Source organism: Lepidochelys olivacea, assembly GCF_965140295.1.
Source record: "Lepidochelys olivacea isolate rLepOli2 genome assembly, chromosome: 5".
Lineage (NCBI taxonomy): Eukaryota > Metazoa > Chordata > Testudines > Cheloniidae > Lepidochelys > Lepidochelys olivacea.
This window is the reverse complement of record NC_140415.1, coordinates 16,239,179-16,261,033: the sequence shown is the minus strand read 5'-3', so window position 1 is coordinate 16,261,033 and position 21,855 is coordinate 16,239,179. Positions and strand designations below refer to the sequence as shown.

The following is a 21,855-nucleotide window of genomic DNA, read 5'->3' as shown; positions in this document are numbered from 1 at the left end:
AGAGGTGCATCTGTTGCCTGCAATGACTGTGGCAGCAAAAAAGAGATAAAGGAGAAAAGCTTAGCCCTTATCCTATCCCGTTGAAGTCAATGGCACTTTTGCCATTGTATTGAATGGGAGCAGGATCCAGCCAAACGATTAATGTACAGCATTTATGCTTATGCCTTGAAAACAAAACAGCCCATCCTAACCCAGCACCATTTAGTGGGTGATTAACTGTTTAGATAGCCATCAAAGAGTGGGGATGACAGGTAGTATGGGGATATAGGATACAGAATAACAAAGCCCAAGGCCTATTCTTCACTACAGACTTAGCTTGACATAAGGCAGCTTTCATGGACTTAGCTCTGTAAGTGTCTGTACTAAAATGTCACTCCTGACAATGTAACTCGCCCGCTACGCCAACTTAACTCCACCACTGTGAGAGGTGAAGCTCTTAGGTTGATGTAGCTCGGTCGATACAGTGTCAATGTAGGCACTGCATTGCTGACATCGACTGTTGCTGCCTTTCAGAAGCCATCCCACAATTCCCCACCCTGACCATTAAATCAGTGCAAGTGCTCCTGGGGAGCACGTGTACCGCCGACACGAGGAGCATAGTGTGGACATGAAAAAGCAATGTCATTTCTGCAGTGGCTGTACGTCAACATAACTTAGGTTGACTTCATTTTGTAGTGTTGACTTGCCCTATGTGGGGGTTAGGAAGAAGAGTCAGATGTAGAAGAGTTTCTTCTCCAAAAAGCACTTGAAGTGCAGATCTACTCTGAAGTGTGACTCAGCAACTCCTTACTCAATACTGCTGTGCCCTTTGGGTGTTCACAATCACATATGCTGATTTCAGGGACAAATAGAAGTCTTACTGCGGTTTACTCCTGCTACCACCAGTGTCAGCACGACGGTAGGAGAGGGAACTGGATTCTTGCCTCGCTCACCAATCATCAAAAAAACAAATGATGATAAAGTTCCAGTAGCAGGGTGAAATTCTGACCTGTTACATGCGTGAGAGGCAGCACATATATAACTGAAAGCCTAATTTGGCCTGCAAACCTTTGATTCTGGCAATGGTAAATGAGGTGGGATTCTCAGGTCCTAGGGTGAGTTCGCAGGCCTGTCAATTAGAGCATGTCTACACACACAAGATGTGCTGCTCTAACTATACTGGTATACCTGAAACTGTACCGCCTCACTAGTGTGGATGCAATTATATCGGTATAAAGGTGCCACATGTCATTGTAGTTAATCTTGTATGGGAAGGAGAATCAGCTGTAAAGCATCTTTCTATTGATATAAAACTGCATCCAGACTAGGGATTGTACCATTATGACTTTTTTTTAACCAAAATAATTGCATACACCGTGAGATAATTAAACCAGCACAAAAAATGCACGTAGCCCAGGCCTTGGGGGGAAAAAAAATCTGTCTACTTGTAAACTGAGTAGGTTTTTTATGGGAGTCACTGAAAGGCAATGAACATAGGACTCCCTCCTGTCGTTTTTATGGAGTCACTATTTGGAGCAGAGTCGTGCTTTAAATACCATGGCAATATTATTTAAAAAGACATTTGAAAAAGCAGTCATTGCGGGCCTGAACATGCAAGGTGCTAAGCATTCTCAGCCCTATGAGATTCATTGGGAATTGAGGGAACTCAGAAGTTCACAGCATCAGGCCCTAGCGCCATAAATTCTGGATCAGAAGATCACTGCTGGGGAAAGAAGAAAGACCTGTTCTTTAAAATAACATCATGTAGGAAACCATTTGAAAGCTGCCATTTTCTCCCTCTCTCTCACCGCGTACAGGAGAAACTTGACAGCATGCTTTCTCTACTTTTCTGTGAAAAGGAGGAGCTCAAGTTATGTGACTGATTGGTTTGACACTGACTGAAATGGCCTCTGCAAAGACAAATCAATGTGTGTGGGGTTTTTTTAAACACTGGATGTATGTAGATAAGTTAATTTTTTAAACCTTTCAGTACTTCCGAATAAAAAAGCTTTCCGCAGGGACCGGTGTACAGCTGCCATTCTGACCCTGTCCTTCCAAGCTCCCTGGTGACTGGGTGATTCCTGGCCATAGGAATTCGTCAGATGGCAGTGGACGTGACAAGTCTGAAAGGCCGATGTTTTCTTATCTGTGCTGCAGAAATTGACCCTGAAGTGCTGCACATTTTCAGGGATCCAGATCATAGTACAAATATCTATCGATGGAGAGAAGTAAACCACTATCCTCCGGGAAGCTTTGCAGAGTGCTGCGTTTGCACACACCTTTTAACACACTTCAGTACAGCATATATGTACTTCTCAGTGTCTTTGTATCCAAGAGGGCTGGGTCCTGATCAGCCAGTGGGGCAATTTTTTAAATATCCTTTTTCCTAATTTTCAGGATCTCAAAGAGTTACTAGAGAAACTAGAAAAGAATGAGAAGAAGCTGAAGAAACAGCTAAAGATTTACATGAAGAAGGTCCAGGATTTTGAAGGTAATTCTGGTTTTGTTACCTTCTCGGGGAAATGGAATTCTGTTACTCTAGGCTCAGTCTAGGTCTCTGGGTTTTATTCTCTGGCTTTGTCTCCACCTCCAACACCAGAGAGAAACATGCAGGTGTCCCATAGACACCCTAAGGATCACTGCACGTGTCATTCTCAGAAGCTTTTTCTCCCACTTCCAATACATGCCGGTCAGTTCTCTCCTATGGAAACAATGTGCATGACTCTCATTTCACTATCTTCATTCTTCATGGCTTCAGAGCAAGAGGGAGAAGGAGTCAAACTTCTCTTGGCGTGCCTATAATAGGCATAACAAACAGAGGCTCTGTTCTGCAGCTGCCACAAAGCTCTCTGTTGACCAGTGAGTCTCTGTGACCTCTCCAATTGTAATTCTTCTATATTCTATTTTGGTGCAATACTCTGTTTGGGAAGGGGAGGAGCCCAGCAGTCTTCTATAGTGGACACAGGTGAATGTATGCTTTGCTCTCCAAATGGATGTGCACAAGAACTTCTGCTTCAGCTCCAATAGCCAAATTCTGTGTCACTCCACCTTACCATATGGGTGAACTCATTGAGTTCAATGGAGTGAGATCTGAACTGGTGTGAAAGAACAGAATGGGTCCCAAGTTTTTAACCTACCCCACCCCATCCCAAGCCATGCTTAGGGCACTCTTGAAACTTAGTCTCCATTACGGTTATGATAAAAAAAAAAAAAACTTCCGTCACCTCATCCATCCTCAATGTATGGTCCTAAACCAAAGGGTGGAGATAACTGGGAAGTTATTGCTCAAATTCTGTTGAGATCTTTCAGTTATCTTCAGTGGATGTTGTCAGTCCCTGTATGGTAAATCTCTTCCAAAGATCCTGGATCTTGCCACCTCCCTTAATTTGTTGATGTGGATCATCTTAAAATTGATAAATCATCCACAGAATTGAGGCGAGAATGGATGTTCAGCTCTTACTAGAAAGCATCTGTCTGACATTTGGTACATGCTGTGGGTTTTGAAACGGTCCTTTTAATGACTCTAAGTGGCCCTTGTTCTTTTAATGCAGTGTATATTGTGGCCCACATACTGTTTTAGAAGGAAACGCCACCTACTCTTAAGTAATTCTGTTCTGTGACTGATAAAGGGATATTAAAGATATTTAGAAAGGTTGTTGAAAAATGCTTCATCCTTGATGAGAAAATAATATGGGGACAAGCTATCTATATGGCATAGAAACTATTTATCTTCCTCACTGGATACAGTGATAAACTACAGTGCTCTGATTTTATGAACTGATTTCAGAGAACTAGACATTAAGTGAAATTAAGCTGAATAAACAGGGAATTTCACAGTAGCACAGATGGTGCAGATTGCTTTTGTCACTGTAATTTACTGTGATGCATCCGACTGACATTTACCATTACTTGCATTAAGCCTTCATAATTTTCCATTTGATTAAAATTGTATGTAGGTACAATACTCGACAGCGTAAAACGGTAATTTTCAATTTTGCTGTGCATTCTGCCACAGGATATGTTGCTTATGCATATTTTCCCAAAGCCTGGCTTTTGTTAGTGTTAGTAATACGTTCATAAGATTCCAGTAAGGTCACCATCTTCTGAATATTTGTCCAGTGAATCTTACATTTATTAAAGGAACTAATGTTTGTAGTTTTTTAGGCCTTATCTTGCACCCTTTACTTTGTCAGTGAGAGTTCTGCCCGAATGAGGAGTTCAAGTTATGTTTCTGGTCCTTTATCTGTCTATCTAAAGCTGCTAATATTATAACAGACTCATATCACACATTCACACAGGGGTGATCCAAAGCCCATTAAAGTCAAAGGAAAGACACAAAGGACTTCAACAGACTTTGGATCAGACCTGTAATGCATAGTTATCATTGAAGTACTGCGCTCGATGATTCATTCAGCTGTCTTCAAAGTTGTCTCTTTCTCGTCACAGCGACCCAAGCTACAGCACACACAGAGAGGAGGCGTCACGAGCTTACCAGGCAGGTCACTGTCCAACGGAAGGAAAAAGATTTCCAGGGAATGTTGGAATATTACAAGGAAGATGAGCCACTTCTCATCCGAAACCTCATTACAGGTTAGGACCTTATTTGCCTCTCCTTCCATTTCCCTCTTCCGTTTCCTTCTAAACCATTAAAATATGAAATACTAACCCAATTTATTTTTGTATCACTCCAGGATTTATATATGTGTGTGTGTATTTAACCGTTCAAATGAGTTTGCTTTATTTCAAGGTTTAACATAGTTCGATATTTGTAAAACCTCTCTAAATTGAGCATATTAAAGGCATGTGGGTACTCAGCTACCTAACTAAGACCTTGATTCAGCAAACTATTTAAAAATGTGCTTAAGTGCTTTGCAGAATAAGAGTGGATTTAAACTCATGTTTAAAGTTAAGCATGTGTTTAAGTGCTTTATTGAATAGGGCATAAATTCTCAGCTAGCTTTAATTTTTTCCCTTAGATTAAATTGTCTGAAGTCCATAACTGCAAAGAAAAGAATGGAACATGTGTTTTACTGATAACTTTTTTTAGACTTAAAAATTTGTTTTCAGGTTAATAGCAATGGGGTCCTATACCTGATTCTCCAGTCATTCCTGGAAAGCAAGTGCTGGAATGTTTCATTCATTTAGTATTTTGTTAGGGTAAATAAGCACAGTTATTTCTGACGTGCACAGATATAGGACAGGTTAAGCAGCGAATAAACCAACCTTGAGTCCTTGCTTGGGTTTATATTCTATATTAACTGTTCATAAAACTGTTTGCATGGTTCCTTGTAAGCAGATGGAGGGAGGGGTATAGCTAAGGATAAGGATGGAGGTTCCTCCCACTTTTTGAATTTACAAATTTGAAGTTTCTCAATATAATTTGTAAAGGGCACCTGTGACTTTCATTTTATGAATCCAGAAATTGGAGAATAATAAAGACTCAAGGAAAAGTGATTGTTCCAGAAGAGAGGACTTTTTTCCCCTCCAAATCAGTGAAGTAAATTTGGTGTCCTGGAGTTGGTAGCCCCCGTTTGAACCTCTTCAGTGCTGTGCCCCATATCTTCACACATCTAGCACACTTTTGGTATCATGTAAATAGTAGCATATTAGAAATGGGTTTGACAGCACATAAATCCTGCTCCTCACTTGTGAAGAGTTCCATTATATTTGAGAATGGGCTGCACGGGCAGTGCCAGGGGAAATCTCTCAAACGGTTTCAAGAATTTTATAAGAACAATGGGTTTTGGAGGGTGTTCTTGTTTTTGTTTTTAAATCAGGTTGATTTCAGTGTTGGGGATAATCCCTTCAAACTGCCCAGCAAACCCCCAAGGGACTAGTAATTAGCCACACTTCTGATAGTCTTCCAACAAATAGTAACCAGCATCTGTGACACATGACTTGAGATTCCCCTGGCCCAGAAATTTTGAACTAATTTTGAAGCCCAGCACAATATGTGTTTGCTTATAACTGTGAGTGTCCAGAGTACCCTGCACGAGGTGCTCAGAACGTTGCAACATTGAGCCCTGAAAGAGAGAATGAAAAACAAAAGTAATGAGTGCTTTGATCAGATCAAGAACCTCCTTTATCCAACTGTCTCATATAAGCAGCCATCCCTGTGTTTTCTCTTCCCACTTAGGAGTGTGCTTTAAATTCAGTGCTGTTTACTTAGCGTTCTAAAATGCTATGGACAGAATTCATGCCTTCATAGGAAACTCATTGACTCCAATGGAGTTACGTCAGTGATAAATTCACATCCAATTTGTCTCATTCTTTTGATGTTGTTAGATATAATTCTTACTCAAGGATGACAATGCATTGAAAATGCTAAAATGAAGCTGTAATTCCTAAAGGGGGCAATAATTGTTACACCATGATGGGTTGACACATGGAAAAGGGATATTACAATACAGACCTTCAGCTTCTTGTAGGCCTGGGGAACAGAAACATTTTGTCATGTTATCCATTCTGAGGTCTCTGCAATGTGCACCTTCTTGAGAGCTACTTAGACTGAAGGCTTTGGTTGGAGCCACTGCTGGCACGTGCACCACCATCCAATACTCAGGTTTTTGTCACACTTGCCTCACTATGCATCAGTGTTTTATGATTTCTGTTATCGCGCCTGAGCGTAATGAAACTCTACAAAAAGCAAACAAAGAATGGTACCAGATCACAGCAGTTACTTTTAGAGTTCCTCCTCTTCGGGCAATCCCTGCTTTCACATGAAATATTTAGTAAATTCCACCACGTGCTATGTTGATTCAGCATGTTGATGAAGAGTAGATTTTGTACATGGTATTTCTGCAGTTGTTTCTGTACACGATAGCGCGGCAGCTTGTATGAAGCATTTCCAAGAAGTTCAGGAATTTCTCAGAGATGAGCTTAAGTTGAAACGTTCAGAACTGATCTTTCCCAGATGTGTGGGATGGTGGTTTGCACACATCTTTACTGTTTCTGATTCTCCTGCTCAGCTAACAAAAGTTAGATTTCAGAGTAACAGCCGTGTTAGTCTGTATTCGCAAAAAGAAAAGGAGTACTTGTGGCACCTTAGAGACTAACCAATTTATTTGAGCATAAGCTTTCGTGAGCTACAGCTCGCTTCATCGGAAGTGTAGAAGATCTTTCCACAGTATGCATCCGATGCATCCAATGAAGTGAGTTGTAGCTCACGAAAGCTTATGCTCAAATAAATTGGTAGGTCTCTAAGGTGCAACAAGTACTCCTTTTCTTTTTGCAAAAGTTAGGTTGTAAAAGACTCCCTTTTTTTTTTTGTTCCACTTCTAGATCTCAAACCACAGACAGTTTCTGCCACAGTTCCATGTCTTCCTGCTTACATCCTCTACATGTGCATCAGGCATGCAGATTACATCAATGATGACCAGAAAGTGCACTCCTTACTCACCTCCACCATTAACGGCATTAAGAAAGTATTAAAGGTATGATGTCTTTGTAATAAAATGAGCTCTAAGGCTGCATGTGATGTAACACTCTAGTTCTGAGGTTGAAGTAGGTACCTAAAGATGTCTCTCTTTTTCAGATTCAGATGGGAATCATGCAAATATTCAACAAACTCATGCCCTGAGTATAATATTGACATGATGATATTATCATTGATTTTTGCTGTTTGTTTTACTCTGGGATTTTCTTTAAAAATCAACTAAATATAGATAAAAAAAATTGTCCCAGTACATGTGGGTTTTAAAAATCATCAAAGAGTTAGGTGCAGATTACTTTTCTACAGATAGGAGAGACGCTCAGTGAGTGAACCATCCATAGAACACAACTAATTCTGCTACTAAGCTTCTTTTTAGCTTCCTGACCCGCTAACTCATTGTTTTACTTCCCTTCTGGCTTTTGCTTCTTAAATCGCCTGAACTGAGAACAGGAGAGGCTGGCTCTTTTATGTACCTGTGTTATAACCTAATGTGCTGGTCACATATAGCTTTAATGTCCACCACACTCCAGACCAAAATAGACTCTGATTTATAACCGTTTATCCCAGTCTCTTTCAGCTAGGCGCTGCTTCATTTCAAGCAAAGACAAAGAATGAAATTTCTGCAGTGGGATGAATCATTAAAGGTCCAGCACAAGCAGGGCCATCTCATCCTAATTAACATTCAGTTCTTAGCCAAAGAATCTTCCAGGGTGTAGCCGCAGTACAGTAAAGAACTACCAAAATAGAATTATTAATTATACTCAGTACTTCCGTTGTGCTCTTCATTTCCAAATTGCTGTACTAACATTAATTGCTATTTCGCCTGCCTCGTAAGGGAGGTGATTTTAGATCCATTTTATACATGGGAAAACGGAGGCACAGGAAGGTTGTGACTTGCCTGATGCCAATGCGTGAGTGATTGTCAAAGTAGGATTGGAATTCAAAATTACTGGTGACTGTGCACGTGTTCAATCCACTAGGCCACACAGTGGTGCCTCTCAGCTTCCTTTGTAAGTTAAGGAAGCTCTTTGTTAAACAGAAGGCTCACACTCAGAGTGAGGCCTTAGGGCACGTCCGATATAATACCGTAGTGGTACTGGTTAAACTTATGCACAGTGCCACATCTCTTGATGTCTCCAATAGTTAGTAGACCATCAAATCCAGTGTCCTGTTTCTGTCAGTGGCCTATATCTCATGCTTCAGAGAATGGCAAAGCAAACTAATATGATGCATCTAAGCAAATGAAAAGTGTCATACGTGTTGGTGAAGAATCCTTCCTAATCCAGGTGATTTGTTTATGCCTTGAAGCATGCAATTTGATTAGCTAATATGACTATATGGGCCATGTTCTGCTTTGTGCTGCACTGTTGCAAATTCAGAGCAACTTCAGAGATTCAAAGGGGATTACTCCGGAGTTACACTGTTGTAATTAAGAGCAGAATTTAGTAGCAGCCATGGTAACAGAAGGGAACAGAATTCTCATGCAGGAATGAAAATAGCATGTCGTTCATTGCATGTGGTGTTCTGCTTTTCGGACAACCACTTTGTTGAAATAGACCAGCTTCATATGCCAAAGAGGAATCTCACGTGTTAATTTTGCTCTTCACAGAAACACAATGATGACTTTCAGATGACATCATTTTGGTTGGCTAACACCTGTCGCCTCTTACATTGTCTAAAGCAGTACAGCGGGGATACGGTGAGACATTTATGTAAAGAACAGAGCTTCAGAAAAACATTCACCCAGTTTTGAAATCTCTTGTTCATTCCACTTAAGTGCTCATCTCCAGGCACCCCATACCTGGGGTCAAACTAGGATGTTGAACTATCAGTAATCATGCTGAAATGGTAAAAAGCTTTGAGAGACTCTTACAAGGGCCCGAGTCTCTGCTCACTGACTCTGGTGTCACTCAGGAGTGTCCCCTGTGAAGTTCATAGAGGAATAATGGTGTAAAACGTGGCAGGAATATCAGACCCTTAGTTTTAAAACTTAGTATAAAACTTTCCCCTCTAGTTCTAGCAATGTTCAAAGGTCAAACTCACAATTAGGATGCCGCTCCTGTTCTTTGATTGAAAAAGTTTTCTCTTGGGTCCAATACTGAAAGCCCTCCCTTTGATTTCAATGCAGTCAGTTTGCAGGATCGGGCCCTTCATTACGATTATTTTTAAACAGAAAAAATGGGATTAAATCTTTTTTCTAAAAGTTATCGCTTTTTCTTAAGTTGTGCTCAATTAGTTCTGAACTTCTGAGGTGCATGAGATCAAAAACTACGAATCAGAACATAGTTCCTTCAGAGAGGAGGTAATCTCTTATACCAGTCTTCTTGATACAGTTTCACAGTTTTCACACCTATTCAGTTTAGTGTCGATCAGTTTTGATAATATGTGGCCAAATCAGATTATCGCAGTTTTAGTAATATAAAAAATCTTTATATGGTACCTGTCCACTGGGCTGTTTATACTACTGTATGTACAGCCATATATACTATGGTACCAAAATTTGGAATATAGAGATGCTTGTGTAGTTTCCTTCTAATTCACTCTCGATTTGTGTTAAACCTAGCCAGCCATCACGCTTCAAAGGATACAGGCAAGAATATTGGTATAGGCCCAACGTTTCCTTGGAATCAAATTATCTGTCAGGATTCTGTAGATTCTAATGTGGGGGGACACTGTATAGCCAATCATTTGTATACAGTATGAAAGGAATTGTATGAGTAAGGCTTGGTCAGTAACAGTGGTTTGTTCTTCTGTATGCCCTCTGCTGTCTCTGTAGCAGTACTGCATTTAACAAGAATCCCTGCTCCCAAAACTGTAACACTAGCTTGGCAAGTTTCAGAGTAAGAGCCGTGTTAGTCTGTATTCGCAAAAAGAAAAGGAGGACTTGTGGCACCTTAGAGACTAACCAATTTATTTGAGCATGAGCTTTCGTGAGCTACAGCTCACTTCATCGGATGCATACCGTGGAAACTGCAGCAGACTTTATATACACACACAGAATATGAACCAATACCTCCTCCCACCCCACTGTCCTGCTGGTAATAGCTTATCTAAGTGATCATCAGGTTGGGCCATTTCCAGCACAAATCCAGGTTTTCTCACCCTCCACCCCCACACACAAATTCACTCTCCTGCTGGTGATAGCCCATCCAAAGTGACAACTCTTTACACAATGTGCATGATAATCAAGGTGGGCCATTTCCAGCACAAATCCAGGTTTTCTCACACACCCCCCACCCCCATACACACACAAACTCACTCTCCTGCTGGTAATAGCACAAATGGACACAAATCAGATGTCAAGAATTATAACATTCATAAACCAGTCGGAGAACACTTCAATCTCTCTGGTCACGCAATCACAGACATGAAGGTCGCTATCTTAAAACAAAAAAACTTCAAATCCAGACTCCAGCGAGAAACTGCTGAATTGGAATTCATTTGCAAATTGGATACTATTAATTTAGGCTTAAATAGAGACTGGGAGTGGCTAAGTCATTATGCAAGGTAGCCTATTTCCCCCTTTTTTTTCCTACCCTCCCCCCCCCCCCCCCGATGTTCTGGTTTAACTTGGATTTAAACTTGGAGAGTGGTCAGTTTGGATGAGCTATTACCAGCAGGAGAGTGAGTTTGTGTGTGTATGGGGGTGGGGGGGGTGTGAGAGAACCTGGATTTGTGCTGGAAATGGCCCACCTTGATTATCATGCACACTGTAAGGAGAGTGGTCACTTTGGATGAGCTATTACCAGCAGGATAGTGAGTTTGTGTGTGTGGTTTTTGGGAGGGTGGTGAGGGGGTGAGAGAACCTGGATTTGTGCTGGAAATGGCCCACCTTGATTATCATGCACATTGTGTAAAGAGTTGTCACTTTGGATGGGCTATCACCAGCAGGAGAGTGAATTTGTGTGGGGGGGTGGAGGGTGAGAAAACCTGGATTTGTGCTGGAAATGGCCCAACCTGATGATCACTTTAGATAAGCTATTACCAGCAGGACAGTGGGGTGGGAGGAGGTATTGTTTCATATTCTCTGTGTGTATATAAAGTCTGCTGCAGTTTCCACGGTATGCATCCGATGAAGTGAGCTGTAGCTCACGAAAGCTCATGCTCAAATAAATTGGTTAGTCTCTAAGGTGCCACAAATACTCCTTTTCTTTTAGCTTGGCAAGAGTACTGTAACAAACGAGCATTAAAAGGAGAGAAACCATGCTAATTTCAAACTTCAGCCATGCTGCCATTATATCTGCTAGGATGATCTCCTAGGCCTATGCAGATGCTGCAGTAGTACAAGGCTCCATGCTACAGAATCCAATTGTAGGATCAAAGCCTTAGCTGGAAATTCAGGGAAACAATGCAATTGGTAAGGGGAATTCTCATGCTGTTTATTAAAAACAGAGCTGAAAAATTTGTGAGACCCCTGCAAAAAATCAGGTTTTTTAGCGTATAACTCATAAGTTAACCAAGAGGTCAAAATATTTTATTATCATGCAAATATTTCCATTCTTACAAAGAAGTTTTAACCTTAAGATTAAAATATGTGGCTCCTGGTGGCTCTGAATGAGTATACGCTCATGATATAGCAAATGGGTAGCCTAGTGTTTAATAGGGAACTGAAACAGTCAATTCAGTGGGAAACATGCTTTATCTTTTGTTAGGATATAGATATTCAGGCCTGTCTGCAAAGGCCTGTACTTTAAGAATTTAGGTGTATTCTTATCACTTGGCTAGTTCCAGAGGTATAAAAGAAAGAATCAAAACCACTGTCTGCCAGGGTAAGGGCCTTCTCTTACTGTGACAGTTTGTGGCCCTGTGCTTAGGCTCAGGCCTTTGGCTAAGCAGCAGAGGCAGCCATAAGCTGGGAAGCGAACGGTCACATCCTCACATTCCAAACTAGTCACATTGAAATAAGGTGCTATTGGGCTGTTAGGCACTATCAGGACAGGATTGTATTCCTATCACCTCCAGAGAAAGGGAAGTGCCTAGAAAATGTAAAAGGAAACTTAGTTTGATAGCATCCTGTCTGGCAAGAAGAAAAGGAGTACTTGTGGCACCTTAGAGACTAACCAATTTATTAGAGCATGAGCTTTCATGAGCTACAGCTCACTTCATCAGATGCATATCGTGGAAACTGCAGTTGGTTAGTCTCTAAGGTGCCACAAGTACTCCTTTTCTTTTTGCGAATACAGACTAACACGGCTGTTACTCTGAAACCTGTCTGGCAAGAACTCACTTATCAATAGCTGGGATGTGAAATCCTCACTTCTGTATTGTTTTGTCATTATAGTTCCCACTTTGCTGTTGTTTGTCCGTATAATCTCTGTCTGGTTCTGTGATTGTTCCTGTCTGCTGTATAATTAATTTTGCTGGGTGTAAACTAATTGAGGTGGTGGGATATAATTGGTTACATAATCATGTTACAATATGTTAGGATTGGTTAGTTAAATTTCAGGAAAATGATTGGTTAAGGTATAGCTAAGCAGAACTCAAGTTTTACTATATAATCTGTAGTCAATGAGGAAGTGACTGGGTGTGGGGGTGGGTGGGGGTGGGCATGTGGGTGTGTGTGATGGGAACAGAGAATGGGGGTAAGAAAATTGGAATCATGTTTTGCTAAAGTGGGAGATGGGAACAGGGAATGGAGGTAAGAAAATTGGAATCATGTTTTGCTAAAGGGGGAAATGGGAACAAGATGTTAGGGGGCTTATTCCTTCACCCACTTACTTCCCTGGTCCTTCTCGCATGAACAGAGAGCAACAATACCCGAAGTCCAAAGGTGCAAACAATTCGATGTTTATTGGGGTGAACTTCCAGCAAGCATGATTCCAGTTTCCTTCCTTAGTGTCCTCCTTCCCAGCTCTGACACCACAGAGCCTTAGACCTGTGTCCCTGTTCCCATTCCTACCCTTAGCCAGACAGTGGTTTTGATTCTTTCTTTTATACCTCTGGAACTAGCCAAGTGATAAGAATACACCTAAATTCTTAAAGTACAGGCCTTTGCAGACAGGCCTGAATATCTATATCCTAACATCTTTTAATTGGAATTCCTTTCTCCTTGCTGAAATTAAAATTAAGCTGATTACTTAATGATATTTCATTTTAAAAAATTCTAATAACTTATGAATAAGCTGTTGAATAATCATAGGTGATTTATGAGTCTTGATCTTTTCTTCAACTGTTAAGACCAAAATCTACAGTAGGTAGCATTCTAGAAACATTACACTTTCATTTACTTTTACAGGCCTTTATGCAGTGATGTCAGTGGACTGTTATTAGGCGGAATAACAGAACAAGGGGGTTTGGTCTCTCTTTTTTTTATTTTGGTTTTAGGGTTTTATGACACAAAATACCGCTAAGCAGAATGAACACTGTCTTAAGAACTTTGACCTCACGGAGTACCGGCAGGTTTTAAGTGACCTCTCCATTCAGATCTATCAGCAGCTCTTTAAGATAGCAGAAGGCATGTTGCAACCAATGATAGGTATGTTTGGGGTATATATATTATGTGAAGGTGTATATGAGACCTTTGCTCTGTGTTAGCAACACTTCTCCCCATCCAAACGAAAGCATGTGGTGGCATAAAACAGATAACAGTTTAAGAAATGTGCTCTGGAGAAGGCCACTATGGTTGGTGGCTTTATTTATAAAGTTCATGTATGAGACAGTGCTTGAAGTGACGGGAAAGTCAATGGGATTTTTCCCAGTGATGGAATAGTCTATCTTCCTCCTCCTTTGGGGGAGCTGGTAGTGTCAAGAAGTGGAGCTATGACATTGTTTCTAATCCCAGTCCTCCATTCCAAGCACTGACATGGATATGAAGTTTGCATGCAACTGTACAACCAAAAATCTCATGAGAGAAGGGAAGTCTGCAAAAACAAACAAACAAACAAAACCACTATTCTGCATTACAAGGGTGCATTAGAATAATGAGAGAGAAAATACCTTTATCACTTTGTCCATCTTCCTGCCAGCGAAGGAGTGCTTCCTTCAACAATATATATTCTCTAGCTATAAGGTTTCCACCACTTCTCTTGGGAGACTGTTAGTTTACACTACATTCTTTTAAAACTGTTACCATACCCCTCTTACCTATACATGCTTGTACTGTGCTATACCATCTCCACATAGGCAGCCTTTTGCTCCTTGGAGAGACTTGTCATATCCCTCCATTAATCATTACTTAGCCAATGGATACAGATTTATTTCTTTTAATCTTCTTTCTCAACCACTTAATCACTTTAAATGTAGACTTGATTAAGGCTACAGGTTGGGACTATAAGGAGAGTTTGATAGCTCTGTGCAGAGGTATTTGTAATTTTCACAGTATGTTAAGTGAGTTCTTCTCCTTAACATTAATACATAGGACTTTTTACCTTCAAATTACTTTATAGCTATTAACTAATTAATCTTCCCAACTGAAGTACACCACCAAGGTAAATACAGTAACTTAAAGTTATCCCCATTTACAGATGCCAGGAAGGTTAGTGACTCTCCCCAAGCCACAGAAAGAATCTGTAGCAAAGCTGGGATTAGAAACTAACAATTCCTGGATCCCAGTCGTTTCCTTCTACCGTTAGGACATAATATTTTCTTTGTTTTGTAGAATGTAGCACATTAGCAACTACATAAAATAAACCACAGATTACAGGTAAGCTAACAAATCACTCCTGGTGATTTATAGGGAAATGTAGAACTTGTCCCCATTCCTTTCTGAAATATTCCCCCCAGTGTCTGCAATGTTGGAAAGTGAGAGCATCCAGGGTCTGTCAGGCGTGAAGCCAATGGGCTACAGGAACCGATCATCCAGCATGGTAGATGGTGACAACTCTTACAGCTTAGACGCAGTCATTCGCCAAATGAATACGTTTCATAGCATCCTGTGTGACCAGGGCCTGGACCCGGAGATTATTCAGCAAGTCTTCAAGCAGCTCTTCTACATGATCAATGCAGTAACGCTGAACAACCTCCTGCTGAGAAAAGATGTCTGTTCGTGGAGCACTGGTATGCAGCTCAGGTAGGACATTGGCTGAGACAGTGATGGGAAGGCACCTGCTTATATACAGGCAATTTGTTAATTTTGTACAGTGGGGAAGGTAGCAGACTAAATATTCTATCAGAAATAAGGAGGAAATTCTATGGGACCAGGAAAGCTGTGTGAAATAAAACAGAGGATGCATCAGAAACCACAAAAGTCCAGGAATAAATGCAGGAAGGAAGGAGCAGAATTTAAAGTGAATTCCAATTGCTTAATAACTGCAACAGATTGTTCGCTTTGTGTTTCTGAATTAAATGCTCATTGCAGTGCCTATCTGTACTGCAGTATCACAGACATTTCTAACGTGCCCACCATAGTAATATCTGAGGCTATTAGGTTCATGCAGACAGACCTGTGAGCCTGTGCATATATCCCTGTTGACTTCAGATGGGCTCCATGCAGGCACAAGGCTCTGTCCACATGGATCTGATTACAGAATCAGGGCCCAGGTGCCTTGTATCTATCTTAATAGGTATTAATTTGCTGTGATTATGGGAGTTCCAGAAGGTATTTAGTGCAACCGTACAAAATAGCAATGAAAATTTACCTGCCATGGCACAGACCTATCCAATTGCCTTTTGTCATAAACATTAATGATGATTTAAAAACAAACTCCTCATGATATTTCGCTTGCATGCTGAAATCAGACAGAGTAGGACTGTGCCAAGGCACGGGAGTGGGGGGAGGCACCTCGGGTCAGAGTTTCAAAGGTATTTAGGCATTTAGTAGGATTTTCAAAAGCACTTAAGCAGGTTAAGTAACTAACTCACACTGAGATCAATGGAAGTTAGGTGCCTAACTTGCTTTTAGGTACTTTTCAAAATCACACCAGCCACCTAAATACCTTTGAAAATCTAGCTGCTTGTGCCCTTCTACCGCTACCCTGCAAAATACAGTCTAGCCTGTAACTTTATGAATATTCTCCTGTGTTTGTGGAGTCCAGGAGTTTGCACTGGTTTTCAAGACCACTTGATCAGTATGTATCACACATCTGTATCAAAAACTCCACTCGCTCCAGCAATGCAATGTTTCTTGAACTAGTAAATGAGCCCTCAAAAGGAAACTTTCAACTGACATCTTACTTGTGTGGGGCCAGGTATAACATAAGCCAGCTGGAGGAATGGTTGCGTGGGAAGAATTTGCAACAGAGTGGAGCAGCACAGACAGTGGAGCCCCTGATCCAGGCAGCACAACTGCTTCAGCTCAAAAAGAAAACTTCAGAAGATGCTGAGGCTATCTGTTCCTTATGTACATCCCTCACTACGCAGCAGGTAAGGGACTGGAGTACACGTTTGCTGTGAAACAGGTGTGAGTTCTTTCCTGTGCATTACAGCAGGAAGGATTGCTTTAGAACAGTGCTCCTCAAAGTGGTGGTCCGTGGACTGGTGCCGGTCCACTGCTTTAGAACATGGTACTCCTCAAGTGTCACATGCTGGGTGGGACATACCCTTTTTGAGTAATTTTCTGATCACATCCTGCCCTCCCAGCTGCTACTGCTGCCAAGAAACTAGCTGCCAAGCTTTCTTACTCTCCTGACAGATAATCTCTACATTTGCTGTGCAGGGTAGGATCAGGATCAGATGACTGAGCTGTGGGTAATGCACACACATCTCTTAGTCAGCTGCCCCCACTTCAAATTCCTCTTCCTCCTTTAGTAGTGGCTTTAGGGCCCAGCTGTGACTTCCCTGGATGGTGATGCCGCCACCTCTGCTTCCAGCTTTAGCTAGGCCCATCCCACCTGCTTGAGGAACATACACAACCCAGGCAGTTACAACGGGAGAAAACACTTGTGGTTCAGTCCTCATAACTAACAGTTCTGCTGAACAGTCAGTGGTACTTCCTTTAAATGCAATAGGTATTCTGTAAAACGGTAAGAAAACCACCCTGCTATTCTGACCAGTGGGGATGTCTCACATAATAACAAGAATCCTCTACAAATCTGTAGCAGTGGTGCCTCAAAATTGATTTACTGTTGGCCTGTGGGCAGCCTTCCAGCTTTGCCTTTGGCAGATAATGAACCAACCATTTGCAAGTGAGTGCTCCAGGCCTCCAGAATAAAAGCTCTGAGGTTTTTTTTGGACCAAACGTCACAAAGAAGTGTATTTAATGGGAAGGGAAAGAAAGAGGAGTAAAGCAGAAATCTATGCCTCTGGGGCACTCATTACAAAACGGAAGAGAGAAAAGGTGAGATCTCCCACAGCATCCCTTCAGCGTACAGGCCAGTCTCTCTCACTGCAGCATGTAGAGGTCAAGATGCATGCTACACCATGGAATATTCTTTTACAATACAGAATATTCTTTTAGGGACTGAAAGCTCTTTCAGATAATGTCATTGTTTTTCAGTCCTAGTAGCTGAAAGGTTGTGCTGTCATACAGGTGTGGCAATTGGGCCAAATAATCCATCATCTGTGCGGACTCCCTCATACAACCACTTCTATGCAAACTAGCTATAGAATAAGGATGGCAATTAGCTGAGTAACCTCTGATATCACAATGGTCTAGGACTCGTGGCATGGTATAGATGCGTGCTTGGCTGTCACATGGGTCTAATAATTAAGTCAAAATGACTGAGAACGTAAAAATCAGTCTGTAACAGACTGAATCCCAGTGATGATTTAGCCTGGTAATATTCTGAACAAAGAGTTCTCAACCATGCTTTTAACTGTTTGCATTGCTTCACACTGACTCACACGTTCAGAGTGACAATGCTAGAATCATATTATATAGAAGGTTTCACAGTGCCACTGTTTTTGCTAGGGGCATCAGGAGACCATGAAGGCCAGGGTCCTACCCTGAGAAGCTTAAAGTATAAATCAGTGGCTCTGTCTTTGTGACCCAGCATCCACAAGCAGCTTATTAGGGCCCACTCTATCCTAAAAAATAGTGCTCAGAGCAAGAATTCATGAGTAGATTTTGAGGTGACAAAAGGTTGATAACTGCTTCTTCAATGTACCAGTTGCTCATTGGGTCTGATCAGGCTTCCATTTAAATCAATGGCAAAACTCCTGTAGACTTCAGTGGAGCAGGTCCTTAATCTTCAATATTCAATTTTACACCCCTTTTATCTGACAAAGGGTGGAAGTGAGGGGTAGTGTGGGGTGCTGGGTGATATAATTCTCCCTGCACCACCATCTGTGCAGCCTTTTGAATTAACACTTGTCCTCCACAGAAGCTGAGTGGATTGGGTGGGTGGGTGGAGGGGGTTGAGGGCCGTGGATGAGGAGCTGCAGCAAGATTAGGCTAAGACCAGGAAGGGTGCAGCCAGAGTGGCAGCAGGAGCATGAAGGAGGGAGCAGGTTGTCTATCCAGAGTCTTCCTGGATCCTAATGCCCATGGGGCTTTTCTCACCCCATGTGGTGCAACCTTGCAGGTGTCCCCACCACAAACCCACCTGTAGGTTGCGACCCACCAGTTGACAAGTACTGTTCTAAAAGATGGACTTGACAGATATTTGAGGACATAACATGCACCAGGAAGGGAACAAGGGAGCACAAGAAAATCGAAATATGCTTGCGCCATTACTCAGGTCATTCATGCACAGGCGGTTTAATGATGTTCAAAGACGCATGTTGTAGACACTCATCTCCTATTTTCTACGTACAAGTTTTTCTTGTTCAGTTCTGTTCAGCTTTCTTGAGATTCTGAGTATTTACACTAAGTTAAGATGGTTAGTCCACAACCTTCTCTAGTGACGTGAAGAAGTTCCTCAATTTACACACCTTAGCTGTCTCCGACATGGAGACTGATGCAAAATTCTACAAAAGTGACAACATGAAGAAAGCGGGTAGCAGCGTTTCATGCCATTGAGAAGCTCAGCTACTGCTGGCCATCTAAAACCCTGTTGTTTTGTTTCCAACAGATTGTAAAAATATTAAATCTCTATACTCCTGTTAATGAGTTTGAAGAACGTGTGACAGTAGCCTTCATACGAAACATTCAGGTAAGTTAAATGGCCATAAAATGGAGACAAACACCAACAGTGAAAGTTCTTATGTAAAATGAAGATCACCAACTGTCAAAATCCAAAGAGAAAGTGGTATCGATTTAGCATTAATGTTCCATCTTACTTCTCTCTCTGCTTTTAACACATGATTATGAAAGTTCAGTGCTTGTAATCAAAGGTTCTCTGATTGTTAAAGGGACTCAGCCTACTGAAGCCTTCACGTATACATCCTTAAATAGTAATATCTTACTGTTTTACAAAACTTCTCTTCCTGAAGAATGCCTCACAGTACATTACCAACTATTCACATTTACCCACCACTGAAACTCAGCCATCTCTGGGGAAGGATGTGTCAGTCCTTCAACACTGTTTAACACAGGAACATCACATAAGTTTAAAAAGAAAAGTGAAGCATATCATATCCAACTGAAACAACAAGAGGCAGTTCATGAGTGGTAAATAGATGCTGCCTAATCAGAACTGGCCAGAATGTAATGGTCAGCACTTCTACCTTTGCGTCATGGGATTGTTCCTGACCACAAAAGGCAAGGTGGTATACAAACATGAAGTTAAATTAATTTAGATTCAAGACACAAAGTAACTTTACATTTAACAAATAGCTAGAATGGGGATTATCAGTATCTAATCGTTAGAATTACTCATCAGGTTTTTGTTTAATTTTAGTACATTACTTTAATTGGTTTCATATTAGTTGTACGTGTACATAACAGGGCATAACAACTTGTTCAAATTCTCTCACACTTTTTATTGTAAAACAAAGACAAAACAAGATTGGGTAAACAAGAAAAATATTGAATTGTAAGTGACATCTGCAATATGGACTTTTTTTTTTTTGGTCTTAATGTTCTGGGTAAAATAACACATTTACGCAAAATAGCTGCTCTTGCCCCATCATGCTGCTTTCTCTGATAAGATTTCCACTTTCTAGTCAGATATGCTATAAAAATTGTATTATCCAATTTTGAGTTCAGTTTATCTCACAATTCATTTCTGATAAATCAAATGTTCCACAGTGTACAGTAGGAAAAGAACAGAAGGAAATGATGCTTAAATCAGTGTATTATACAAGACGCACTCAACTGTGTTTTCTTTGAATTTCTATATGTTACGAACTTAAAAAGATACCAGGAACCTCCATCAAATCCAGAAAGCATTTTTATTCTGCTTTAATATACAGTAATGATAAAAATGAGTAATAATTCTTTACATGCACGTAGAACCCTTCATTATAAAGGATCCCAATTCATTTAATAAATTATAACTTGAGCTCTGTTCACTTCTATGTAGGTATTTACGTGGCCCTTATCAGTAGAGCTGGGCAAATAACTATTTATCAGGTCACTGGCAGTTCCAAAAAACCAACAAAATAAATGTGGGTCTGCTCGAATTTGGAAACTCCGAAAAACTTTGATGAATTGAAAAAGTTTGCTTTGGGTTGAAGGAAACATTTTGTTTCCAGATATCCTTAAAAGGAGGAAGGCTGGGGTGATGGTGCCATCTCCCTTTGAAGCATTAACCTAGTGGTTACGGCTCTCTCCTGGGATGTGGGAGAGAGATATTCAGTTCCCTCCTAATCCTGATATGGAGAAGTGATTTTAACTTGGGTGCCCCACATTGCAGAAGAATGCCCTAACCACTTGGCTGAATAGTCATTTTCTCTCTGTCTTTGTCCCAACCTCCAATGACTAATTATTTATACAAAGTGGAACCACTTCAACAGGAGAGACTGAGAAAGACCCACTCCAGACTACCCAGTAGCCCCGGGGTAAGGGAACTTTTCTGCTGTGAGATCAAAGTTTAAATCCCTTCTTCAGATCAGATAGAGGGAGCAATTGAACCTGGCTCCTATTCCATATTTTAAGTGAGTGCACTGGGCTAAAATGTACAAGGCAGGCACTACTATTGTCTCAGCCTCCAGCCATTTTGTGAATGGCATCTCAGTCCTGAAAACAAAGATTTGGCTGAAACTATTCAGCAATTTCATGTCAAATTTGCAACATTTTGGTCTACTGTTCACCAAAAAAAAAATTGCTCAGTTCTACTTATCAGTATAGTATCTGAGCGCTCAAGTGTTCATTTTCTCAATGGGACTAGTCCTGCAAATAAGGCTGGTAGGATACAGGAATGTAGGACATCACTGAAATGCAACCACTTCTGAGATGGAAGACTGCCACCCAGCATACAGCACGTTAGTGGAGAGCGGGGAAATTTTTACCAGGTGACTAGGGAAAATTCCCTGCTCTTCTGAAGAGTGCCATGGTATCTTGAATGTCAAAAAGAGAAAGCAGGAAAATAGTAGCTAATGTTTAACATTCTTCTCAGTCCTGATGGTGCACTAGATAAAAGGACAAGCATGTTGCTGGTAGTCTGTGCTGCTACACAAGGGAGTCATATTCAGTGTCCAGGTCCACTCTCTCATTCCTGGAGTTGAGTGGGCAGCACTTTCCATCA

At 41.1% G+C, this 21,855-nt stretch overlaps 2 protein-coding genes across 2 annotated transcripts in view; both read left to right on the top strand.

The window, feature by feature from the left end:
* LOC311520972 (large ribosomal subunit protein uL22) overlaps positions 1-21,855 on the top strand; it is a 316,080-nt gene that overhangs the window by 7,249 nt on the left and 286,976 nt on the right. The window lies entirely within an intron of this gene.
* MYO5B (myosin VB) overlaps positions 1-21,855 on the top strand; it is a 363,824-nt gene that overhangs the window by 340,834 nt on the left and 1,135 nt on the right. The window contains exons 31-38 of the mRNA XM_084628998.1: positions 2,377-2,470; positions 4,426-4,569; positions 7,261-7,412; positions 9,021-9,110; positions 13,736-13,886; positions 15,134-15,419; positions 16,537-16,711; positions 19,300-19,380. Of these exons, the coding sequence (XP_084485124.1) occupies positions 2,377-2,470; positions 4,426-4,569; positions 7,261-7,412; positions 9,021-9,110; positions 13,736-13,886; positions 15,134-15,419; positions 16,537-16,711; positions 19,300-19,380 (1,173 nt within the window). The remainder of the gene's footprint in view (positions 1-2,376; positions 2,471-4,425; positions 4,570-7,260; positions 7,413-9,020; positions 9,111-13,735; positions 13,887-15,133; positions 15,420-16,536; positions 16,712-19,299; positions 19,381-21,855) is intronic.